The sequence below is a fragment of the Sapajus apella genome, unplaced genomic scaffold, assembly GCF_009761245.1.
Source record: "Sapajus apella isolate SASKATOON/1434 unplaced genomic scaffold, GSC_monkey_1.0 scaffold112, whole genome shotgun sequence".
Lineage (NCBI taxonomy): Eukaryota > Metazoa > Chordata > Mammalia > Primates > Cebidae > Sapajus > Sapajus apella.
Window position 1 is genome coordinate 4,354,632 of NW_022437052.1, and position 19,663 is coordinate 4,374,294.

General features: G+C 54.3%; 2 protein-coding genes across 5 annotated transcripts in view; one reads left to right on the top strand and one right to left on the bottom strand.

Annotated features, from left to right (window-relative positions):
- The window catches only part of CUNH7orf50 (chromosome unknown C7orf50 homolog), a 129,137-nt gene that overhangs the window by 36,105 nt on the left and 73,369 nt on the right, over positions 1-19,663 (top strand). The gene's annotated exons all lie outside the window — the stretch shown is intronic.
- On the bottom strand, positions 13,303-18,324 carry GPER1 (G protein-coupled estrogen receptor 1). Of its 2 annotated transcripts, none has more exons than XM_032259875.1 (2): positions 18,091-18,324; positions 13,303-14,966 (listed from the first exon to the last, which is right to left on the bottom strand). In XM_032259875.1, exon 2 carries the CDS (start codon positions 14,643-14,645, stop codon positions 13,518-13,520), a length of 1,128 nt encoding a protein of 375 aa, XP_032115766.1. In that variant the 5' UTR covers positions 14,646-14,966; positions 18,091-18,324; the 3' UTR covers positions 13,303-13,517. The 2 variants fall into 2 exon arrangements, with proteins under 2 accessions (XP_032115766.1, XP_032115765.1); XM_032259874.1 differs by having other exon boundaries at positions 13,303-15,416.

The window sequence follows — 19,663 nt, forward strand, 5'->3', positions numbered from 1 at the left end:
AGAGCATTCACAGCTGGGAAAACAGTTGTTGCTTTGAAGATGGTTTTCCCAGGCACCCAGCTCACGTCTCCTGCTGTCAGGCGCATAAACAGTGTCTAGTTTAAACTTGCTGCGCTCCTGGTAATTCTGAGTGGCACGGGGTGGCCTTTTCACGTAAGCTGCTCAGGTCCCTCGGGAGCACCCTTGCGCTGACCTGGAGGAGGGCCCTGCTTCAATTTACCCGGCACCACAGTAGCGACATGCAGGCATCAGGGTGTGCAAGCACCTTGGAGCCACTGGCTTTTCAGGTGTCTGAGCTTTCATTTATTGCTCACAGGTGACATTAACACATTAGAGGTGGGATCTCACTGTGTTTCCCAGGCTGGAGTGCAGTCACTGTTCATAGGCATTATCATTGCAGTCTCGAATTCCTGGCCTTAGCAACTCTCCTGCCTCGGCCTCCCGGGCCACTGCATGCATGGCGGATGATGCTTTTAAAGGTTGGTAAATAACACCCAGTGTTGCACCCCTGGCCGTGGTGCTGACACATGGGGTTGGCCCTCTCCAGGGCCTCTGTGGCCTACCCATGGTTGAGGACTCAGCACAGCTGCCACCTCCACGCAGGCAGTCTGATCCCGCCTGGCAGTGTGAGATGGTAACCAGATGGAGCTGAAACCTGTGGGTGCCATGGCAGAGCCTGGTGGGTGCCAGTGTGGGGCTGGTGCTCAGGTGGCACCAGGATCCCAAAGCACAGAGCCTTGAGTGTGGTGGGAGCTTACTCCCTGCAGAGGGCAGTGGCCTGGGGCAGGGCAGCTCTGTTGTGGGCCATTTAGGGGCTCCTTTCACCCTTCCTGTTCTCCCCCAGCGCCCCATCGGGTGCTGTCCACACTGCCTGGTCCTTGGGAGCGCACCGCCATGCTAGTTCTGGGCTCGGCGCCCTCTACACACCTGTGTTTCACCACAAAGTGGGTACAACAGCAGACCCATCTTGGGGGCCAGGCAGATGCCATGGTACAGTGCATAGGAACCTGTCCCGGGACCAGGCAGGTGCTGTGAGAGAGTGCACAGGAGACAGAGCACAGTGCTCTCCTGTGCAGGGCAAGGACTGTCACTGCTGTTTGTTTTAAATCAGTCATAAATGAAAGTGTGGTCTGAATTTTTGAAGTCGGGCTTTGTTAACAGTGTCATCAGCAAATGTCTCGTCATACAGTTGAACTCGGGAAATGAAAAGACAAATAAGGGATAATTCGTGTGGTGACAGGCTTCTCAGGTGCAGTTGTGCCAAGATAACTGCGTGTTTTGTGGGGTGTAAGGTCATTCTAATGAATGTTGTATTCATAGCACCTGATAGGTGGGGTTTTCTTTAAAGAAATTTAATGACTGTGCCTTCCCACATCAGGGTTATTCTCCAATAGCTGCTTCCACTGTGATGCTGCTACCTGAAAATCATCAGCCCAGAGAATGAAGCTTTCATCCTTGCCCAACATGGATACTTGTCTGTTACCACAGAATCAGGCGTGGGTATTTTTCTTGTCTTGATGACTGATTTACTGTGTCATCTACTGGCATGTTGCCTCTGAGGTGGAGAGCTTATTTTGAATGACGGTAACAGAGAGCCCTTCTGTAGGCTTGAGGTGGGAGTTTTGGGGGATGATAATTTGTTTGGGTAGCCATAGCCATGTAAGCACCTTTCCCTGTGGCCTGCAGCATTCACCTCTGTTTGTGTGTGAACTTGTCGCACCTTTGCCTCCTAGGCGGGGCTACCAGGGAGGAGGTCCCAAGTCCGGCAAGATGGATGCGTGGGTGTCACATGGGGTGCGTGTGTGTGTGTGTTCACGCGCCTGTGTGTGCATGAGCCCACGCGGGGCTGGGGGTTCCTCCCATGGAGCTTCCTGCCTCGCAGGGTGCCCTGCCCTCAGCGCCCTCCACACACGTGCCTCTGTGCTCTGCCTGTCTTGGCGGGCCCGGATTGTAACCTGCTGTGTGGGTCCCCGAGGCAGGCAGTGTAGTCGTGTTGGAGGTGCAGGCTGGCTGGTTAAGGAGAGGCGCAGAGAAGTGCTGGCGGCTCCTGTCCTGGTTTGCTCTCGGGGTGCTGTTGCCAGCTTCTAAAGAGGGCTGTCCGTTTACCAGGGATGGGGTTACAGAGATTCCCATGCGTAGAAATGGTTTCCTCGTAGTATGTATTTTGTAAGAAGTCATCTCAAACATGTGGCGTGTTTTGTCTGTCTCATGAGTTGTCTTCCTCAAAACAAACCCACCCACAGCTCCCCCACTGCCAGCTTCTCCAGACAGGCAATCTGAACACCAGACCCTCTCCTACGATCTGAATACCAGACCCCCATCCCCCGACAGCTGGCACCGTCTCAGGGAACTGTACCTTTAAAAGGGCAGTGGAACTTCACTCAAGAAGACAATCAGGGGAGCCATCTCTCATGCCACAGTCCTGTGGCGCCCAGGCCACAGGCACTGGCCTGAGCAATGTGCAGGTGTTTGCCAAGCAGGGTGAGGCTGCAGCGCACCCTGAGCTTGAGAGTCCACGGAGCCAGCCCACAAGGGCCTGCTTTCACCTGCAGGCTCAGGCACTCACTGCCTTTGCCTGGAAAGAGAAAGGACGATTCATCTCCAACAGGCAGGTCTCTCCTCCAGATACATCACTTTCTTCACAGTTTGCTTGTATTTGTTATTGGCAGATGACACTTGAGAGTTCTTAAGCAAAATTGGGCACTTCTGGAGCCTAGGGGGAGCAGGAAGCCCGGGATGCTTTAGGTGTTTGTGGGGGAATGAGCTCTCACAAGCTGGGGGCTGCATCCTGAGCTCTGCTTGCTGGTGCAGTCAGACACGAGATCAGAACACCATGCAGAGAGCCCAGGAGAGCCCCCCCAGGCCCCGGCCTGCAGGCCGAAGAGATGCTGTTCTCAGGCATGGGTGGGTTCCGAGTCATGGAGACGGGAGTTGGGTCTAGGCGGAAGCAGGATGTCTCTCCCCTCTCAGGCATGGGTGGGTTCGGTGTCATAGGGACAGGAGTTGGGGTCTAGGCAGAAGCTGGGTATCTGTCTCTCCCCACTCCCTGGTGTGCCCACCTCCCTGCACTATGTTCCCGCTCAAGCTGCTGAGGGGATGCGTTCTTTTCCTCCTGACTCTCTTTTGCAGTGAGGAAGAGCTGCTGTCCTTTTTCTTACTGAAGCCCCCAACTCTGTGTCTGATGTCGCTGATGCCATGCCTGCTTTCTTAGCCGTGTGCAACCTCCCAACCCACTGCGCATGCTCACTCCTCAAGGGTCAGGCGGGTACTGTGCCCTCGGGGGTCCACCCTCAGGGAAGTATACCAGGAAAGGGGCGCAGGATCGTGATTCAGTGGGTTGCCCGTTCTCCGGGTTGCCCATTCTCCCGGTCACCCACTGGGGTCTCTTCTGAGTGCACCTTCCTTTCTTTCCTAAAGCTTTTTAATAAACGCCCACTCCTGCTCTGAAAAAAAAAAAAAAAAGGTTTTACAAACAGGTGAATGGAAGGTGAGGCATGGTTTCAAACACCCCTTTGGTTTTACGAAAGAAGCAAGACCGTTTTGTGTGGGGGTGACAGTGACTTGGTGTTGAGCTCCAGCGTGGCCTGGAGCTGTGAGCATCACGGTTGTGGTTCAGTGGAAGAACCTGATTGTGGCTGCAGATGCTGATTTTTCCCTTCTTCTCCCCTCCCCTTCTTACTTACTGTAACAGACGCACATCAAGATCTGACTGCACCTTAGCGGGACCGCACCTGTGGAGAAGGAAGGGAGCTGCTGCTCCTGCTGGGCCCAGCTCCCCACTTTTCTCTAGCGCTGTGTGTCAGGTCAACGGCTCTGAGTAACACAGTTGGTTTTACATGTGGGTGGACTTTGGATGGAGTCGTGTTGTGCCTTTTCTTGTGTTTTTCCTTTTTGGCTGCACTTGGCACCATGCTGTTGCATGTAGCGCTCGATGGTTAACGTGGGTGGTGCACGTGCCTCAAAGCCAGGCCTGTGGCTGGGGACACGCTGCCCAGCCCGTGGGAAGGGGGCTCTGCTGTGACTACATCTGTGGCCAAGAGCCTTCTGTGCTGTGACCACGTCTGTGGCCAAGAGCCTTCTGTATTTCACAGACTGCCAGGGTGCTGCAGCTTGTTCCTGGCTTGGCCAGCTTGGCCACTGCCTCTTGAACCAGAGAGCAGGGTAAGGGTAGCCCCGGCCAGCCGAGATTCAGGAGTGCTGCCTCGCTTTCTGGAGGCCAGGCAAGCCAAGCAGGGGTTTGTGCTGTGCCCATGAGGCCCACATCCTTCTTGCTTGTGACTGTCTGGGGTGGCTGACATCTCCCTGAGCCTGCGGCCAGCCCCTCGTCACAGAGAGCTGCGGGCTGCGTGGAAACAGGCTGGGAGTTCAGGCTGCCATGGCCATGCAGAGTGGGCAGGGCCCTGTGCAGGGACTCAATGGTGGATGCTGGACAGTCCGCCCTGCAAGTAACCCGGGCAGCTGCGCGAAGGCCGATCCCAGCGAGAATCAGACCAGAGGCTGAAGGCAGAGAGCTCTAGAAGTTGTCCAGGAACAGCGGGGGGAGGATCGAGGGCAGGAAGGAAGGGGCTTTGTATAAGGACCCCTTTAGCTGAGTTGTGTGCCCTTAGAGACTCCATCGGCAGATGCTTGCCTTCTACAGAGCCAGCCCCTAATCCTACACCTCACACACTGCTCAGAGTGGCTGGGCCCCTTCCAGGACTCCCAGCAGCTGACTTCTGGAGATAAGTTTCAGATGGATTCCGCCCAGTACCTGGGCCTAGCAGCACACCAGCTTCTGGGGCCTTTTGTTCTGTGTTCCTTTGGCTTTTACACCCTTGTTCCCAGGCTCCATCCTCCACCCACCGGACAATGGCAGAAATCAGATAGAGCCACCACAGCAGGTGACATTTCCCAGCAACACCGCCTGAGCGTGTGCGAGCAGAGTCCGTGGGATTGTGTGAAAGGTACATGTCTGCCCTCATCGCGCACGTGTCGGCCTGAGGGCTGCCGGGGCCTGTGTCCCTGAAACAGGATGTGTTCTTCTGAGTGGACTATGAGCTGCCCTGATGGGCTGTGCCTGGGTGGAAGGGCCTTTGCAGACCCTGCCTAGGCCAGGAGCAGGGGCTGGCTGCACGGCCCGTCCCCTGTGCGGGCTCTGTGCTTGCGTGGGTGGGACTGCCAGTCTCTGCCCCACAACCCTTCCCGGAGGACTCGCTGATGTATCGTGGGCGCAGCTGTCCTTCCGGGGTATAGTCTGTGCCTGTAGGCGAGCTGGGTAAAGTGCTCAGAAAGGGTCTTTTACCACAAGAACCCCCTGTGGAGCCCAGGAGGCTAGAGGCACAGGGGACAGGGAGGGGCTCCGGCTGGGGGCATTTCATAGACGACCCCCAGACCCCACTTTGTTTCTGGTAGAGCGTGGTCAGCCAACTCCCCACCTGCCAGAGAGCCAGGAAGGCAGGGGCTGGTCATGTCTGGAGCAAAGCCGTCATGGCTTCTGAAGGGTGCACAGCCCAGGTTCCCCAGCCAACGGTACTTAGCCAGGTGGAGGCTTTTCCTCCCCAGGCTCAGACAGAAGCTCCTGCCGCAGAGATGGGCCGGGCACCTTGGAGCTCAGACCTGCCCCAATCTGCGTGGCCTGCACGTGGCCTGCACCCACACTTGCAGCTTTGCCTGCCTCTGGTGTTCACTCTGTCCCAGAGAATTGGTCACCAGCCACACATGAAGAGTGAGCGCAGTCCGAACGGCTGCACCCAGACTCTGTTGGCCCCAGTGGGCTAGCAGCAGCTTCAGGTGGTCTAAGAAGAGGCCTGGTGCCAGCAAACGAGACATGGGGTTCCACTGGGGGCTTATATGGAGGAGGCTGCAGTGGCAGCCTGCTGGACGGGAGAACTACCTGCTTGCAAAAGGCATGTGGTGTGTACAGCATTTCCACTTAGCATCCTCCACCTGGCAGCCTTCATTTCACCCAAAACGCAGGCTCTCCATCCCATTTGGCTGGCAGTGCACAGAACGGGGTGAGGAGCTCAGATGTTCCTCTTGGATAGGGAGTGGATTATCCAGTTGTCCGCCCCCAGCTTCCGTAGCTCAGAACTCCAAACCCACGCTCAGGTGCTTCTGTGCCCACGTCACTCAGGGTCTGAACCCACGCCCAGCTGTGTCTGTGCCCACATCACTCAGGGTTTGAACCCACGCCCCGCTGTGTCTGTGCCCACATCACTCAGGGTTTGAACCCTCGCCCAGCTGTGTCTGTGCCCACGTCACTCAGGGTTTGCTGCAGCCGAGTTACTGCTGTCAGATGCGTCTGCCACACCATGGCCTGAATGAGATAGCCTTGTCTTCTGGAGTGCTGAGCAAACTGCCACATGAAAAGTGTCTGCGAACAGCACACAGCAATTGAGACAACAGCTTGTGTCCTCACGTGGCTGTGTCTGTGCAGGTCAGACGGCAGTGCCCGGGCAGTCTGAGCAGGTCCCTGGCCCTGGCAACTGAGCGCTGTGGGGGGCCAGCGTCTCCACTTTATGAGGGAGCCCAGAATGACTCAGTCAATTCAGCTTTAATTTTTACTAACGTTCTTTTCCTCCATTTTTAATTTAAAAGCATATCCAAAGACACCCCAGATAAATAGTTTCCCATTGTGGAGAAGAAAATAAAGCTTGAGTTACCAGGCAGTGAATGAGAAGAGAAAAGTTTAATTAGAAGCTGTACAATAAATGTTAGAGGATGGTGTCTAGGATTCCAGATGGCCGAAACCCTTCCACTCTTAGAAAATGTTTTGTGGCTGCTAGCAAAGTGCGTGTGGAGTGGCGGGCTGGTGTCCAGTACGGGGCAGCCATTAGCCAGCACTGTTCGATGGCGGCATGTGCTTCAGAGGGACAGAATTGGAATTCAAGGACGAGTGTGGCTCCAAGAAAGGAAGGCTGGCTGCGGGAACACAACCCGGTGCTGGACTGGCTGCTGTGGCCTCCACGGCAGCTCTAGTGAGATGTAATTGACATAGCAGAAATTCACTCTTCTATGTGCACTTCAGTGGTTTTCAGTCACAGACTTGTGCAGCTATCACCACAATCTAATTTAATTCTAGACCATCAAGGAAACCCCATGCCTGTGAGCAGTGGCTGCCTGTCCTTCCCTTGCCTTAGCCCTGACAGCCACTTCCTGGCTTTCTGTCATGTGGACCTGTCTGCCCTGCCTGTTTCACATCTGCAGACATACACGGTGGACGTTGCACTGTGTCTGCTTTATCTCACCAAGCATTGCGTTTCTAGGTCCTGGGTGCTGAAGTGCATGTTTCACGTCGGCGGACACGCAGTGGACATTGCGCTTGCGCCTGCTTTATCTCACCAAGCATCCCATTTCCAGGCCAAGGGTGCTGAAGCACATGTTTCATGTTGGCGGGTGCACATGGTGGACCTTGCGCTTGTGTCTGGTTTATCTCACTGAGCATTGCATTTCCATGTCCATAGTGCTTAGCGTGGTCAGTGCTTCGTTCCTTTTCATGGCAGAGTCATATTCCACTGTCAGATAGACTGACGTTGTTTATGCATTTATCAGCTGATGGGCATCTGGGCTGTTTCCACCTGTTGGCTCTTGTGGACAGTGCTGCTGTGGACATTCACAAACAAATGCTTGCTTGGATGCATGTTTCCAGTTCTTTGGGGTTGATCCATGGGTGTGCAGTGGATGACATTTGTCCTGTGCGTTTGCTGTGCGCCCACCCCACCTGCTGTGTGCCCCCCAACAGAGCCTCTTGGGGGTCATTTGCGCAGTTCTGCCACTTCCCTCTATGTGCTCCAATGTGTGCTTCTAAGAATAAGAACCTTCTTCCACATAAGCACAGCACAGTGACCAGTCTCAGGAAGTTGGATGTTGATGCGGCACTTTTATCTCCCAGGGTTTTCCACTCTTGTCAATTGAGCCCATAAAATCCTTCACAACATTTTCTTCTGGTACAGCATCACATCTAGGGTCCGTATTGCATCAAATTGCTGTAGCTCTTTTCTCTTTCTGAATGTGGGACGATTGCTCTGCCTTTGTCTCATAACATGCATTTTTTTTTTGAGACAGTCTCGCTCTGTTGCCAGGCTGGAGTGCAGTGGTGTGATCTCAGTTCACTGCAACCTCCGCCTCCCAGGTTCAAGCAATTACCTTGCCTCAGCCTCCTGAGTAGCTGGGACTACAGGCACATACCACCATGCCCTGCTAATTTTTTGTGTTTTAGTAGATACAGGGTTTCTCCATGTTGGCCAGGATAGTCTCGATCTCCTGACCTCATGATCCGCCTGTGAGCCACTGCGCCTGGCTCAGCATACACGTTTTTTTTGCATCCTGGCTCCCTGTCCTCATTTTCTGTTTATCTGACATTCCCTCTGATTAAACTCAGGCTGTGTATTCCTAGATTAAAGCATGATATGCTCCCTTCTTAGGGTGTTACATCTGGACTGGCCTCCTTGTTGGCGCTGCCCATGTGATCATCCAGCAAGGGGCTGTCCTGTGTCTGCTATGTGGTGACCTTTCCCCAAACACTGATGAGCCAACTGTAGGGGACAGGGGGACTCTGCAGTCCCTGTGTCTCACCGCCCCCTGAGATTTGCCTTCCGTTTGTAACTCTTACCTGCACAGTCTGCCTCCAAAAACTGCAGAGTGATGCTTTTCCAACTCCTTTACCAGTGATCACTTTGTTAGAAGTGAGAATCTTCCCATTCATGCATTGGTTCATTTTATTTAAATGACATTTAGGTCTGTTTATTTTTGGAGTGGACTTGTGGACTCCTGATTTTCATGGTCTATCACGATTGTCTCTTCTTACTCATCTTACTGCTCACATTGTCGCAGCTTTGGTGAGGGGAGCCCTGCTCGCTGTCTCCTGTGTCCTTCAGGTGTCGCCCGACATGTTAGAGCCTTTCTTGACTCCGTCAGAACCATGTGTCCCAGGCTCAACTTGTCTCTCCCTGCCCCGCCCAAATCAGCTATTTCTCCCGGAGCCCTGGGCTCTTCTGGAGGATGGCGGTGTTTGGGGCCAAGCCAGGTGCAGGTGGGCCGTAGCAATGGAACTTGGAACAGGTGAGAGTGCATGTCTGTGTGTGTTCAAACACATGCACACCGTAGACACTTGTTCACAAGCACGCTAGAGATATACACACACAGACATGTGCGTGTACTTGCATAGTCTGTGTGCTGCTTACTTTAGATGTCTGGGTTAAGCCTTGCCCTCAGCCCCGACTGTTCCCACCGGCTCCCCTTGCCTGCCCTGTCTCCATCCTCTGCCAGGAGAGCCCCAGCTTCAGGAGGCTCCACGCATTTCCTTCTATGCCCAGTTAATGAATGTCTAGGATGGCCTCAGAATGGCTTCCCATACCACTGCAGAAACACCCTCCTAAGGAGGTTTATTTGTAGTTCTCTGCCCCACCCACCCCCCAAGACTGCAGGTGAGTGGGCGCACGAGCGTTAGTGACCCCACTGCTGCCGTTTCTCACTCAGCGGGCAGTGCAGGGCCTGGGAAGGGCGGGTAGGCCGCGCACTCCCATGAGGTCAAGAGTTAATTATTAAGCACAAAGAGCGATGAAGTCATGTTCACCACCAACACAGGGGTTTTTCCCATGCTTGCAGTTACATACTTTGGAGCTCTTTATGGGATTTAAAAAGCACTTATGTATAGGAGAGTTGGGTTACCAGGAAACAACAGAGCAGTTAAGACGCCTTGATTTAATCTTACTGTGCGCCTGCCAAAAATAATTACATTTGCCCTGGCTCCCAGACAAGTGCTTGAGAAGGGTGTGTGTGACTGGTCTGGCAGCACCCACAGAGTCCCTGCCCGGCCTGCTGGTCCCTGTCCCACAGCTCCCAGCTCTGGGATCTCAGGGTCAGGGACTCCAGGGCCCCAGCTCCCAGGCTAGCTCTACCGTGTGGGGGCCTCTCACTCAACCTTGCACCTGCCCTTACTGCAGCCCCGTGACGTGGCTGCTGGGTGCCTGTCGCTCCTGTGACTAGCCTCAGAGCAGTGCTGCCACCAGCTTCGCAGTCGAGAGTCTGCTTCCGGTGGCTAGATGACAGTGTGTCAGCTCAGTCTGCCCTAAACCTCGGGGCAAGTCCTCGGAAGAACCCCAGTGGAGGGGAGTGGCGTAGAGAGGCAGCCTGTCGCTTCCACGCACTCACAACAGTGTCTGCCGTGGACGGGAAGGAGCAGGTTTGTTCTGTCCCAGAGATGGAGCAGGGCCCTGATGGAAGCCGTGTCTTCGGCAGGGAGGGAAGGACACCACACAGCCCGTGCTGTCCCCCGTGGTGTGTTGACGTGGAGAAATGAGTGGAGTCCTGCCCCTGGGGCTCTGTTCAGATGCATTGCCACCCAGATCTCCTTAGTGAAACCTTCCCCACCGTCCCTGCACTTCCCGAATAGCGGGCTTTAGAGGAGGATGGGCTGGTGACCTTGGGTGACCCCTTGATGCCTGTGGCCCCCGCTCCATATGATATCTGCATGGCGTGCTTTTGCCAGTTAGGCGCCAGAGGTTGCTGAGTGCTACAGACGGGGCAGGACCGTGGGCTCTGGGCCAGGAGAGTGTAGCTGAATTCCTGGCTGTGTTACCCACCATTTAAGGTTTCGAGCAGTGACCGACCTTCTGGCACCTCATTGGCATGGCGGGGACATGCTCACCCTGTGGGGCTGCTGTGATGAGCAGGGACCAGACCATGCTCCGTGTTGGTCTCCACACAGCCGTCCGTGAGAGCTGGAAGTCAGAAACTCTGGGTCTCTAGTCTCTGCATGTTGTAAAGCGTCTGCCCTTGCCCTGTTCATGCTGTGTGGGGAGGGCCTGGTAGCAAAGTGACCATCCCGCCTGCTTTCTGGGACTTGGATGGTCTTTCCCAATCAACAACACTGAGGTCAAAAGGTGGACTTATGTGCATCACGCATCTTATAAAGACAGCGCCCTGGCGTGGGGGGTTCCTGGGGGCTGATGCCTGGCTGTCCTGGGTATTGCAGTGAGGACATCGCTGGGAGGAGGGCAAGTCCCACCCCTGAGGCCTCAAGGAGCTCTGGAGCATGGCCGTCAGGGTGGTGTCTGTGTCCTTTTAGTTGGGATGATGCAGGGCAGCCTCTTGGGGGGCAGAGGGAAGGATGCTCTGGGCCTGAGTTGTGGCTGAAGACACCCACAGTGTTCTGCAGGACTGTGCCACGCATGAGCCTGGCTTCTGGCTTGGCCACCCCACAGCAGTCTCCACTTTCTTGAGACCTACTGGTGTATGGGAGCTGCCCTGTTCCCAGGCTTCCCTGCGGGGTGTTTGTGGGGAAGGCAACCCTGATGGAAGTGGGCAGATGCTATGCCTGCAGGCCACGGTCTGGACCGAGCGCCCTCTTCCTGAGAGGATCCTGGCACCACGGTGCTGAGGTCATGGAGAATACAGGCTCTTCCCGGCTGAGAGACCCAAATTCTCATGTCCCACAGAGGGGAGGGGAAAGAGGGTTTCCTGGGCTCACTGTGTGGTTCCCTCATGTCCCACAGACAGGAGAGAGTGAGTTTCCCCTGCCTTATGTCCCACAGACGGGAGGAGAGAGAGTTTCCTGGACTCATTGTGTGGCTGCATCATGTCCCACAGACAGGAGGAGAGAGAGCTGGGGGCTCGCTGTGTGGCTGCGTTTAGGCTTTGGGTGTGCCGTATCTGTGAACCACCTGCTCCCTTTGCGGATGTTTTCTTTAAATTGGCTTGCCTTTTCCTTTCAGTGTATTTGCAAATCAAACTTTATGTCATCACAAATAAAAAACAGTATCATGGCTTTAAGCGGAATAGAACCGCAAACACGTGAAGTGAAGGGGTAGAGCGCAGACGTTCGATTCCTCACCCACATATCCCGGCCCTCTGTTGGGAGGACCAGTCGTGAGGTTTCCTCCTACTCCCTGCACGGGTTTCTGTGCAGACTGAGCAGCAGGTGCTGGTTCAGGCACACCTTGGTAACATCAGGGACCGCCTGCTGCCAGGTGAGTGAGGCAGGAGGGAGGGGAGCAGTGCTGGGATCAGGCCCCAGTGGTGGGAGGAGGAGCAGGAACCTTCCCAACTGGCCGCTTCTGGAGTGCCTGGGAACCACAGAGCACTTTGGCCTCGCATGCAGCCCAGCGCCTTCTAGAAAGGCAGCTTATGTCACACAGGCTGCTGAGACTTAAGAAAGGCTGAGCCCTGTCTCCTGCATTCATATGAGGCTTGTCATGGTGCCCAAGCATAACAGCAGAAGTGTCAGGACACGGCTTTTTGCACAGCCTAGAAATGCTAGGTTAGGTCCGGTCGGCCAGACCTAGAGGCTTGCCTTGTGAGAATTTTCAGGGCAGCACGGGAGGGCTGTGTTTTCCGTGACCAGGGAGGGATTGTGGTACAGGGGCTCCCGAGAGCCCCATGCCCACCCCACTTGGCAGACCCCCAAGACAGAGCCTCTGGAAGAATCCACACATGACTGTTTTATTGACAAAGGCCGAGCATCCCCAGCCTCATCAGCTTTTCTTACATTTTATGGGAAGGTTTTTACATCATCACTGCAGTTGTCCCCACTGTTATTTCTGCAAAAGCAAATTTGTCAGCCACACTTGCCTGGAGTATTTCATTGTCCTGGCACCCCTTTAACCCGCACGGCCGCTCACACAGTGTCTGTCCACGTGAGTGCGGTTGCCATGATGATGTAAATAAGCAGCAGCTGAATGCCTTGGAGCAGGCGGCGGGCACTCGGCAGAGGGGCCTTCCTGCTGCCACGGGCCGAGCACCCGGTGCTTCTTGCAGGCCTGGCAAGGCCGCGCAGCGCTGTTGCTGCTGTCCTGGAAGATGGAGGGCGCAGCGGGCACTTGGCAGAGAGGCCTTCCTGCTGCTACGGGCCGAACTCCTGGTGTTCCTCGTGGGCATGGCGAGGCCACGCAGCGCCATTGCTGCTGTCCTGGAAAATGGAGGATGCTCAGGTGTGCACCAGAGCAGTGTGTTTTCCTTTTTCTCCTTAGCTCAGTGGTAGCTCGCACCTCGTGCATTCCAGACTGCAGGTGCAGAGGGCACACAGCGGCATGTAGCTCAGCCCCGCCAGTGCCTTGTATCTCCAGCGTCAGCTCTCCTACAGTGGTAGATTTGCTTTAGGGTCACCGTGTCACTAAGTTACTTCATCCACAGCAGCCTCTCTGTGTGGCTTTCATGGTCAAAGGCGTCAGAACCACTTCCTGTGGCGGCAGGCAGGTTGTGTGGGGAGGAGCTGGGCGACAGACTAGTCACTGTTGGCCTTTGGACCCTGCAGGGCAAGCGTTTTTTGACTGTAGCAATTCTATGTGAGCACTGCAAAATCAAGAAGGACCTGTCTTGAGGTTGCCTCAGCAGCCTCAGGGGGACCAGGCAAGTGTGACCCTCACAAGGTCCCAAGGAGCCAGTAGCCACATCTGACCATGACCCTCTCAAGGCCCCAAGGAGCCGGTAGCCACATCTGGCCACAGTATAGAGACAGGACGTGGCAATGCCTTCTGTCCACCCAAGTGCGTGCAGCTCCTGAGAGTCACACCCCGCGGCTCCCCTGCGGCCAAGGCTGGCTACACGGCACTGCTGAACCTCACGTCCGACTGCTCGGTGCTATCTGGAATGACGGCCTTCAGGGCGGCGTGGCAGAAGCGGTTCAGGGCCGGCAAGTTTGTTTTCTGCTCAATGTACAGCCTCAGCTTGTCCCTGAAGGTTTCCCCTAGAAAGCTGTAGATGAGGGGGTTGAGGCAGCTGTTGGAGAACGCTGCCAGGTTGACGATGTGGCCGGTGAGCGGGTGGGCATGGCGGAAAGACTGCTTGCAGGGAGCGGCCCCAGGCTGCGTCCGCTGCAGGAGGTGCACGCTGATGAAGACATTCTCCGGCAGCCAGCAGACAAAGAAGACCAGCACCACCGCCAGGATCATGCGGAGCGCCTTCTGCCGCCGCGGCCGCAGCCCACGGTGCCGGTGTGCCCTGACCAGCACCCGGACGATGAGGGAGTAGCAGAGACCGATGATGGCGAAGGGCACAATGAAGCCCAGTGTGACCTCCAGCCACTGCACCTCCCGGACATCCGCGAAACAAAAGCAGGCCTCATCAGTGTGCTGCAGGTGCACGGCGGTGAAAGGCACCAGCGTGGCTGACACGGACACCATCCAGATGAGGCCGCAGCTTAGTCGCGCGTGGTGCTTGGTACGGAACAGGCTGCAGCGCATGGCCCTGGCCAGGGCGAGGTAGCGGTCGAAGCTCATCCAGGTGAGGAAGAAGACGCTGCTGTACATGTTGACCTGCAGGAAGAGCGACATGAAGGTGCACAGGACGGCGATGTCGTAGTACTGCTCGTGCAGGTTGAAGACCTCGATCAGGGAGTCAGCCACCAGGATGAGGTCCGCCACTGCCAGGTTGATGAAGTACAGGTCGGGGATGGTCATCTTCTCGCGGAAGCTGATGTTCACCACTAGGATCAGGATGTTGCCCACAAAGCCGATGGGGAAGAGGAAGATGGTGTAGAGGCACGAGAGGAAGAGGCCAATCACATACTGCTGGTGCTCCGAGAGCTCGCCTGTCCCATTTGTCAGGGAGGTGCCCAGGAGCAGGTGGGACAGGTTGAGCTCGGGGGAGGTGCTGTTGGGGGCTGCTGGCTGTGCGGTGCCTGGGTACATTTCCAGGCCCATGCCCTGGGCTTGGGAAGTAACATCCATGTCTCTGCGCCGTGCGGCTTTCAAGATTTGCCAAAAGGCTCCCAGAGATCTGTTTCAAACAATGAATCCATCTTTAGAAAGAAACGTGACTCTCCTCGAAATGAGCCCGGCATTTGTAGGACAGGAAACTCCCCACGAGGAACACCTGTGGCAGTTTGGGTTGGGTTTGTTAATTGCAGAGGGTGGGAAAAACAGATGCTCTGCCCGCTGGCATGGCACGCCCATGGAGGCAAGGGCCCTCTCGTGCTCATCCAGTGGGCATCCCTGCGGGTGTTGGCCGACGTGTGCAGTCCTGCGTGGAGCTCCTCACTTTCTGGGTACCTGGAGAAGCAACAGGAGAGAACTAAGTCTCATTGAGTGGCCCCAGCTTTGGGACAAAGTCCTGCATCCCTGGCCGGGTGTCCATGGAGTCTGAGTATGTCAGGAGCCCAGGGAGGGCCAGAACTTCAGCTTTATGAGCTCAGGAGGTAGCTGTGGTTGAGCTGGGGTGGAAGAGTCACCTGTGGGAAGTATGCGGCCTTTTTTCCTGCAGGTCCCATGGCTGCTCAGCTGCAGCTGGAGGCTGGACGTGAGTCACCCCCACAGGCAGGGGTGTTCTTTCCCTTTATAGCCACAGAGCAGGCCCAGGAAGCAACAGGTGTGTGGGCACAGCAGCCCCAGGAAAACAGCATTTGTGAGGAGAGGGGAAAATGCATTTCAGCAGCTGATGAAGCAAGAAGTAAGGTCGGAAGGAAAAGCCCAGTGTTCTTGAAAGAGAGTGGGTCTGGAAAGCTGGAAATTGGAGCAGAATCTTCTCTTAAAATAAAATAGATCACAGAAATTCAGCGGTTTGCTCATGCTAGTTCTATGTTTATATGCCAGAAATGAAACTTATTTCCGTAACAGAATGAAAGGGGTCATTGTTTTGGGAAATAATATTTAAGTTTTATTCCGCGTTTTAACAAATTATTGTAAAACCTAATATATTTTGCAGCGCGGTTTGTAACCTAGGAAGAAACTCTAGGGAGAGACTCCCTCCTCCCAAGCTCTGCTTCTTCAGGGAGAGGAGTGGGCTGTCTCTGCGGCAGTGCCCTGGCTCTGCGGCGGTGCCCTGGCTCTGCTGTGGTGGGGAGGATCCCTTCACTCCCCCTGTCTCACTGTGTTCTTGGAAGTTCTCTATGCTTCGGGCCCCTGGGTGTTCTCAGCCTGCGGACACTGGTGGTCTCTGGGGATATGGGGGCTGTTGCAACTAGGGGCAAGCTGGTAGGGCCAGGGCAGCCACTCAGCTCCCTATAGTGCACAGGACAGGTGCCCGAGCCCAGCAACGAATTACCCGGCCCAGGTGGCGCTGGTGCCCTGGAGGAAGCCAACACCTCAAAATGGGTTTGAGTTGTTTTTCCTTTGGGAGTTTTCATTTTACCCTTCAAAATCATTAGGAGTTATTGTTTTGATTTTTTTTTTTTTTTTTTTTTTTTTTTTTTTTTTTTTGAGATGGAGTCTCACTGTCGCCCAGGCTGGAGTACAGTGGCACAATCTCGGCTCACTGCAACTTCTGCCTCACAGATTAGAGTGATTCTTCTGCCTCAGCCTCCCGAGTAGCTGGGATTACAGGTGTGCACCACCATGCCTGGCTAATTTTTTTATATTTTTAGTAGAGATGGAGTTTCACCATGTTGGCCAGGCCAGTCTTGAGCTCCTGACCTCTAGTGATCTGTGCACCTTGGCCTCCCATAGTGCTGGGATTACAGGTGTGAGCCACTGCGCCTGGCTAATTTTTTATGTTTTTAGTAGAGATAGGTTTTGCCATGTTGGCCGGGTTGGTCTCGAACTGCTGACCTCAAATGATTGGCCCGCCCCGGCCTCCCACAGTGCTGGGATTACAGGTGTGAGCCACCACACCCAGCCAGGTGTTATTGTTTTGAAGTGCCGCAAAACCAGACTAGAGATTTATTGACCTATTGCCTGAAAATACCTTTAAAAAAAAAAAAAGGCTTGCCTGTAATTCCAGCACTTTAGGAGGATGAGATGGGAAGATTGCTCAAGCCCAAGTGTTTGAGATTGAGACCAGCCTGGGCAACATGGCGAGACCCTGTCTCTACTTAAAAAATACAGAGTAGCTGGGCACAGTGGTGCATGCCTGTAGTCTCAGCTACTCAGGAGGCTGAGGTGGCAGGATTGCCTGAGCCCAGCAGGTTGAGGCTGCAGTGAGCCGAGATTGTACCACAGCACTCTAGCCTAAGCAACTGGAGTGAGATCCCCGTCTCAAAAGAGAAGGGTAGGGGAAGACAAGATGAATCCCTGCCTTGGTGTCAGTTATTTTAAAAGTATTCAATAACCGCCAGATACAGGTGATAGGGATGGAGGCAGCAAATCACACTGTCACGTGTGTACCTATGCAACAATCTTGCATGTTCTTCACATGTACCCCAAAACCTAAAATGCAATTTAAAAAAAAAGTATCCAATAACCTTCACTTAGCTGTGGCTGATAGATTTGATTTTATTGGTTATTTTGCACTCCTGATTCATCTTTAGTAGGTAATAGCATTGAGCAGCATAAATGCTTCTGTTCTCAGGCTCTGTCAGGAAGGTTGAAAGCCTCTATATTTAGCCTCTGTATTTAATTTCTTAAAAACGGCACAGAGGGCTTGGTTTGCTCTTTACATGTAGAAATTTTGGAAAGTATTAGACTGCAGCGTGGCAGGCATTTCAAAGGTGGACAGAGCCCTTAACATATGTTTCTTTTCTTCCCTAACTTTGTTAAATGAACTCCGAGGGAAAAATAAATGGGCCATTCATTTCTTTCCCATGTAAGTTGAGTCTTTTGGTCCTTGGCGGACACTGAGAAGACACGGTACCTCGTGTCTCTCTGATATGTCCTAGTGTCTCATGTGGTCCTGGGTGAGAGGAGCCAAGTGTGCAGCTCCCCGCTGACCCCGAGGTGGCCATGGAGTTACTAACAGTCCTAGACTTCACCTCAGATTTCCTCTGCTTATCATAGAAACATAACGCTGGAGGCAGCCGTATTAAGTCTGCATCTGTAAAGAGGCGTGTGCCGCTTCCAGGACTGCAAGGTTAGTGAGGGTGACGGAGCACCACGGTGCAGGGCAGAGCAGGCACCCTCACTTTCCTGAGTGAGACACGTTCTTGCTAGGATAGAATGTGATGGAATCCTGGGCCCTGCTTTCAGCACCCGTTCAGAGAGGCCAGGCGGGCAAAGCCCCCTGCTGTGGCCATCCAGGCAAAGCCCCCTGCTGAGAGCACGGGAGCTCACTGGGAGAGGGGTCTGTGCCTTGAGTTTGGGAAGTGGGGTGCAGCTGCCACCAGAGGGTGAGGTGTCAGTGCACGTCTGCGTCCAACTGATCCCATAACAGGACAGTGGCCTGGGTGGCACCACCCCCTGTGCCCCTAGTCAGTGGGGCGGCACCGGCAGGCCCCAGAACCCGGAGCCTGAGGCTGAGTCCTACCTGGGTTGCAGCCACTCCTGTGCTCCTGGGAGCCTCCTCAGTTGGTCCCATCAGGCTGGAGGTGTGCTTGGAGCTGCAGGAGCTGTGCTTCTGCCGGACCTGAACCTGCCAAATGCCTGAGCAGGGCTGGAGAGAGGACGAGACCCGCCCTGGGAGCTGGAGGGAAGTTTCCCTGCTGGCAGGCGAGTCCTCCTCTGAGCCAGTGAGTCTCGCCCCTTGGCACCAGGCTTTATAGGCCCCTCCGCCTGCTCCTCTCTGGCTGGGTTCTGGGAGGCCTCCTCCTCAGAAGGCTAGCATTAACCATTTTTTTGCTGGCCCTTTTTCTCCCACACTTTGGCAATCAGCTCAGTTCCACTAGACATGTTTTTATGGAAGTTTCTGGTTTAACTGCTTTTCTTTACCCACGGATACATACTTTTCTTTAAGTTTGAAGGCATTATACTAGCTATTGTGTGTCCTTTAGGTAATAACCTGTCATCCTGAGTTGAAACAAGCAATATTCTTGTTTTTGCAGCTGACCAGCTTCAAATACGAAATTTCATAATAGCTTAGTAGCATGTGGATGATACATAGAGAATTTAACTTAGGAATTTCAGACATTTGCAGAAAGAAATGTCAACCCAAGAAATAGCAGGCATTTCTGACATGTAAATTAGGAATCCAAGTACTGATTGAGTATCTGGAAGTCTGAAATCCCGAGTGCCCCGCAATCCAACACCCTTGGAGCGCCATGAAGTCACAAGCGGAAACTTCCACACCCGACCTCGTGTGGCAGGTTGCAGTCCAGGCACGGTTAAAAGTTTGTTTTATGCATGAAATTATTTCAAGTATTTTATAAAGTTACTTTCAGACAGTGTGTACAAGGTATGTATGAAACACAAATGAATTTTGTATTTAGCTTTGGTTCTTATCCCCAAGATATCTCATTCTCTATCTGCAGATGTTCCAAAATCTGAAAAAATCTGAAATCCAAAACTCTTCTGGTCCCAAGCATTCAGATGGGGGCCCTCAGCGCATAGTTTTCCAAGTGTTGGTTGAGCCTCAGGCCCCAGCACCTGCCCTCGCTTCAGAAGCCTCCAAACTTACCTGCCCTCCAGCTGATAAAGCCACCAGGGCCACCTCCCTTGCTCATGATTGCAATTTCACCTCCTCGTGCGGCCAAGAATAAACCTCCCTCCCAGGGCCTCTGAACAGCCTCACGCCACCTCCGAGTGTCCCACCTGCTGGCCATTTGAATTTTACCCACCTCTTGGAGAACTGTGGTCTGCCACCCTGGTGAGGGCAGAGAGGCCCCACACCCGACCTGCGTGCTGTGTGGGCTGGTCAGGCCTAGGGGATCCTCAGGCACTACCAGCCCTGGCTGAGGGGAGGGTCTTTCTCAGAACTGAACTGCATCGAATCGCACTCCGACTTCTGTGTGCCATTTCCCTCTGTAATTTTTTGAAGCGGTGAGATTGAATGCTGAGTGATCCTTTGTCCACTGAATGTGAATAATGTGGGCTGCTGCAGCCTGAGGCACGGGTCTAGAGGCCCGCGTGGGCTCCTCCACCCAGGAGAGCTGGTGCAGGTAGAG

Excerpts from the sequence above, each read along its gene's own strand:
- GPER1 (XM_032259875.1), bottom strand. The coding sequence starts at position 14,645 with ATGGATGTTACTTCCCAAGCCCAGGGCATGGGCCTGGAAATGTACCCA.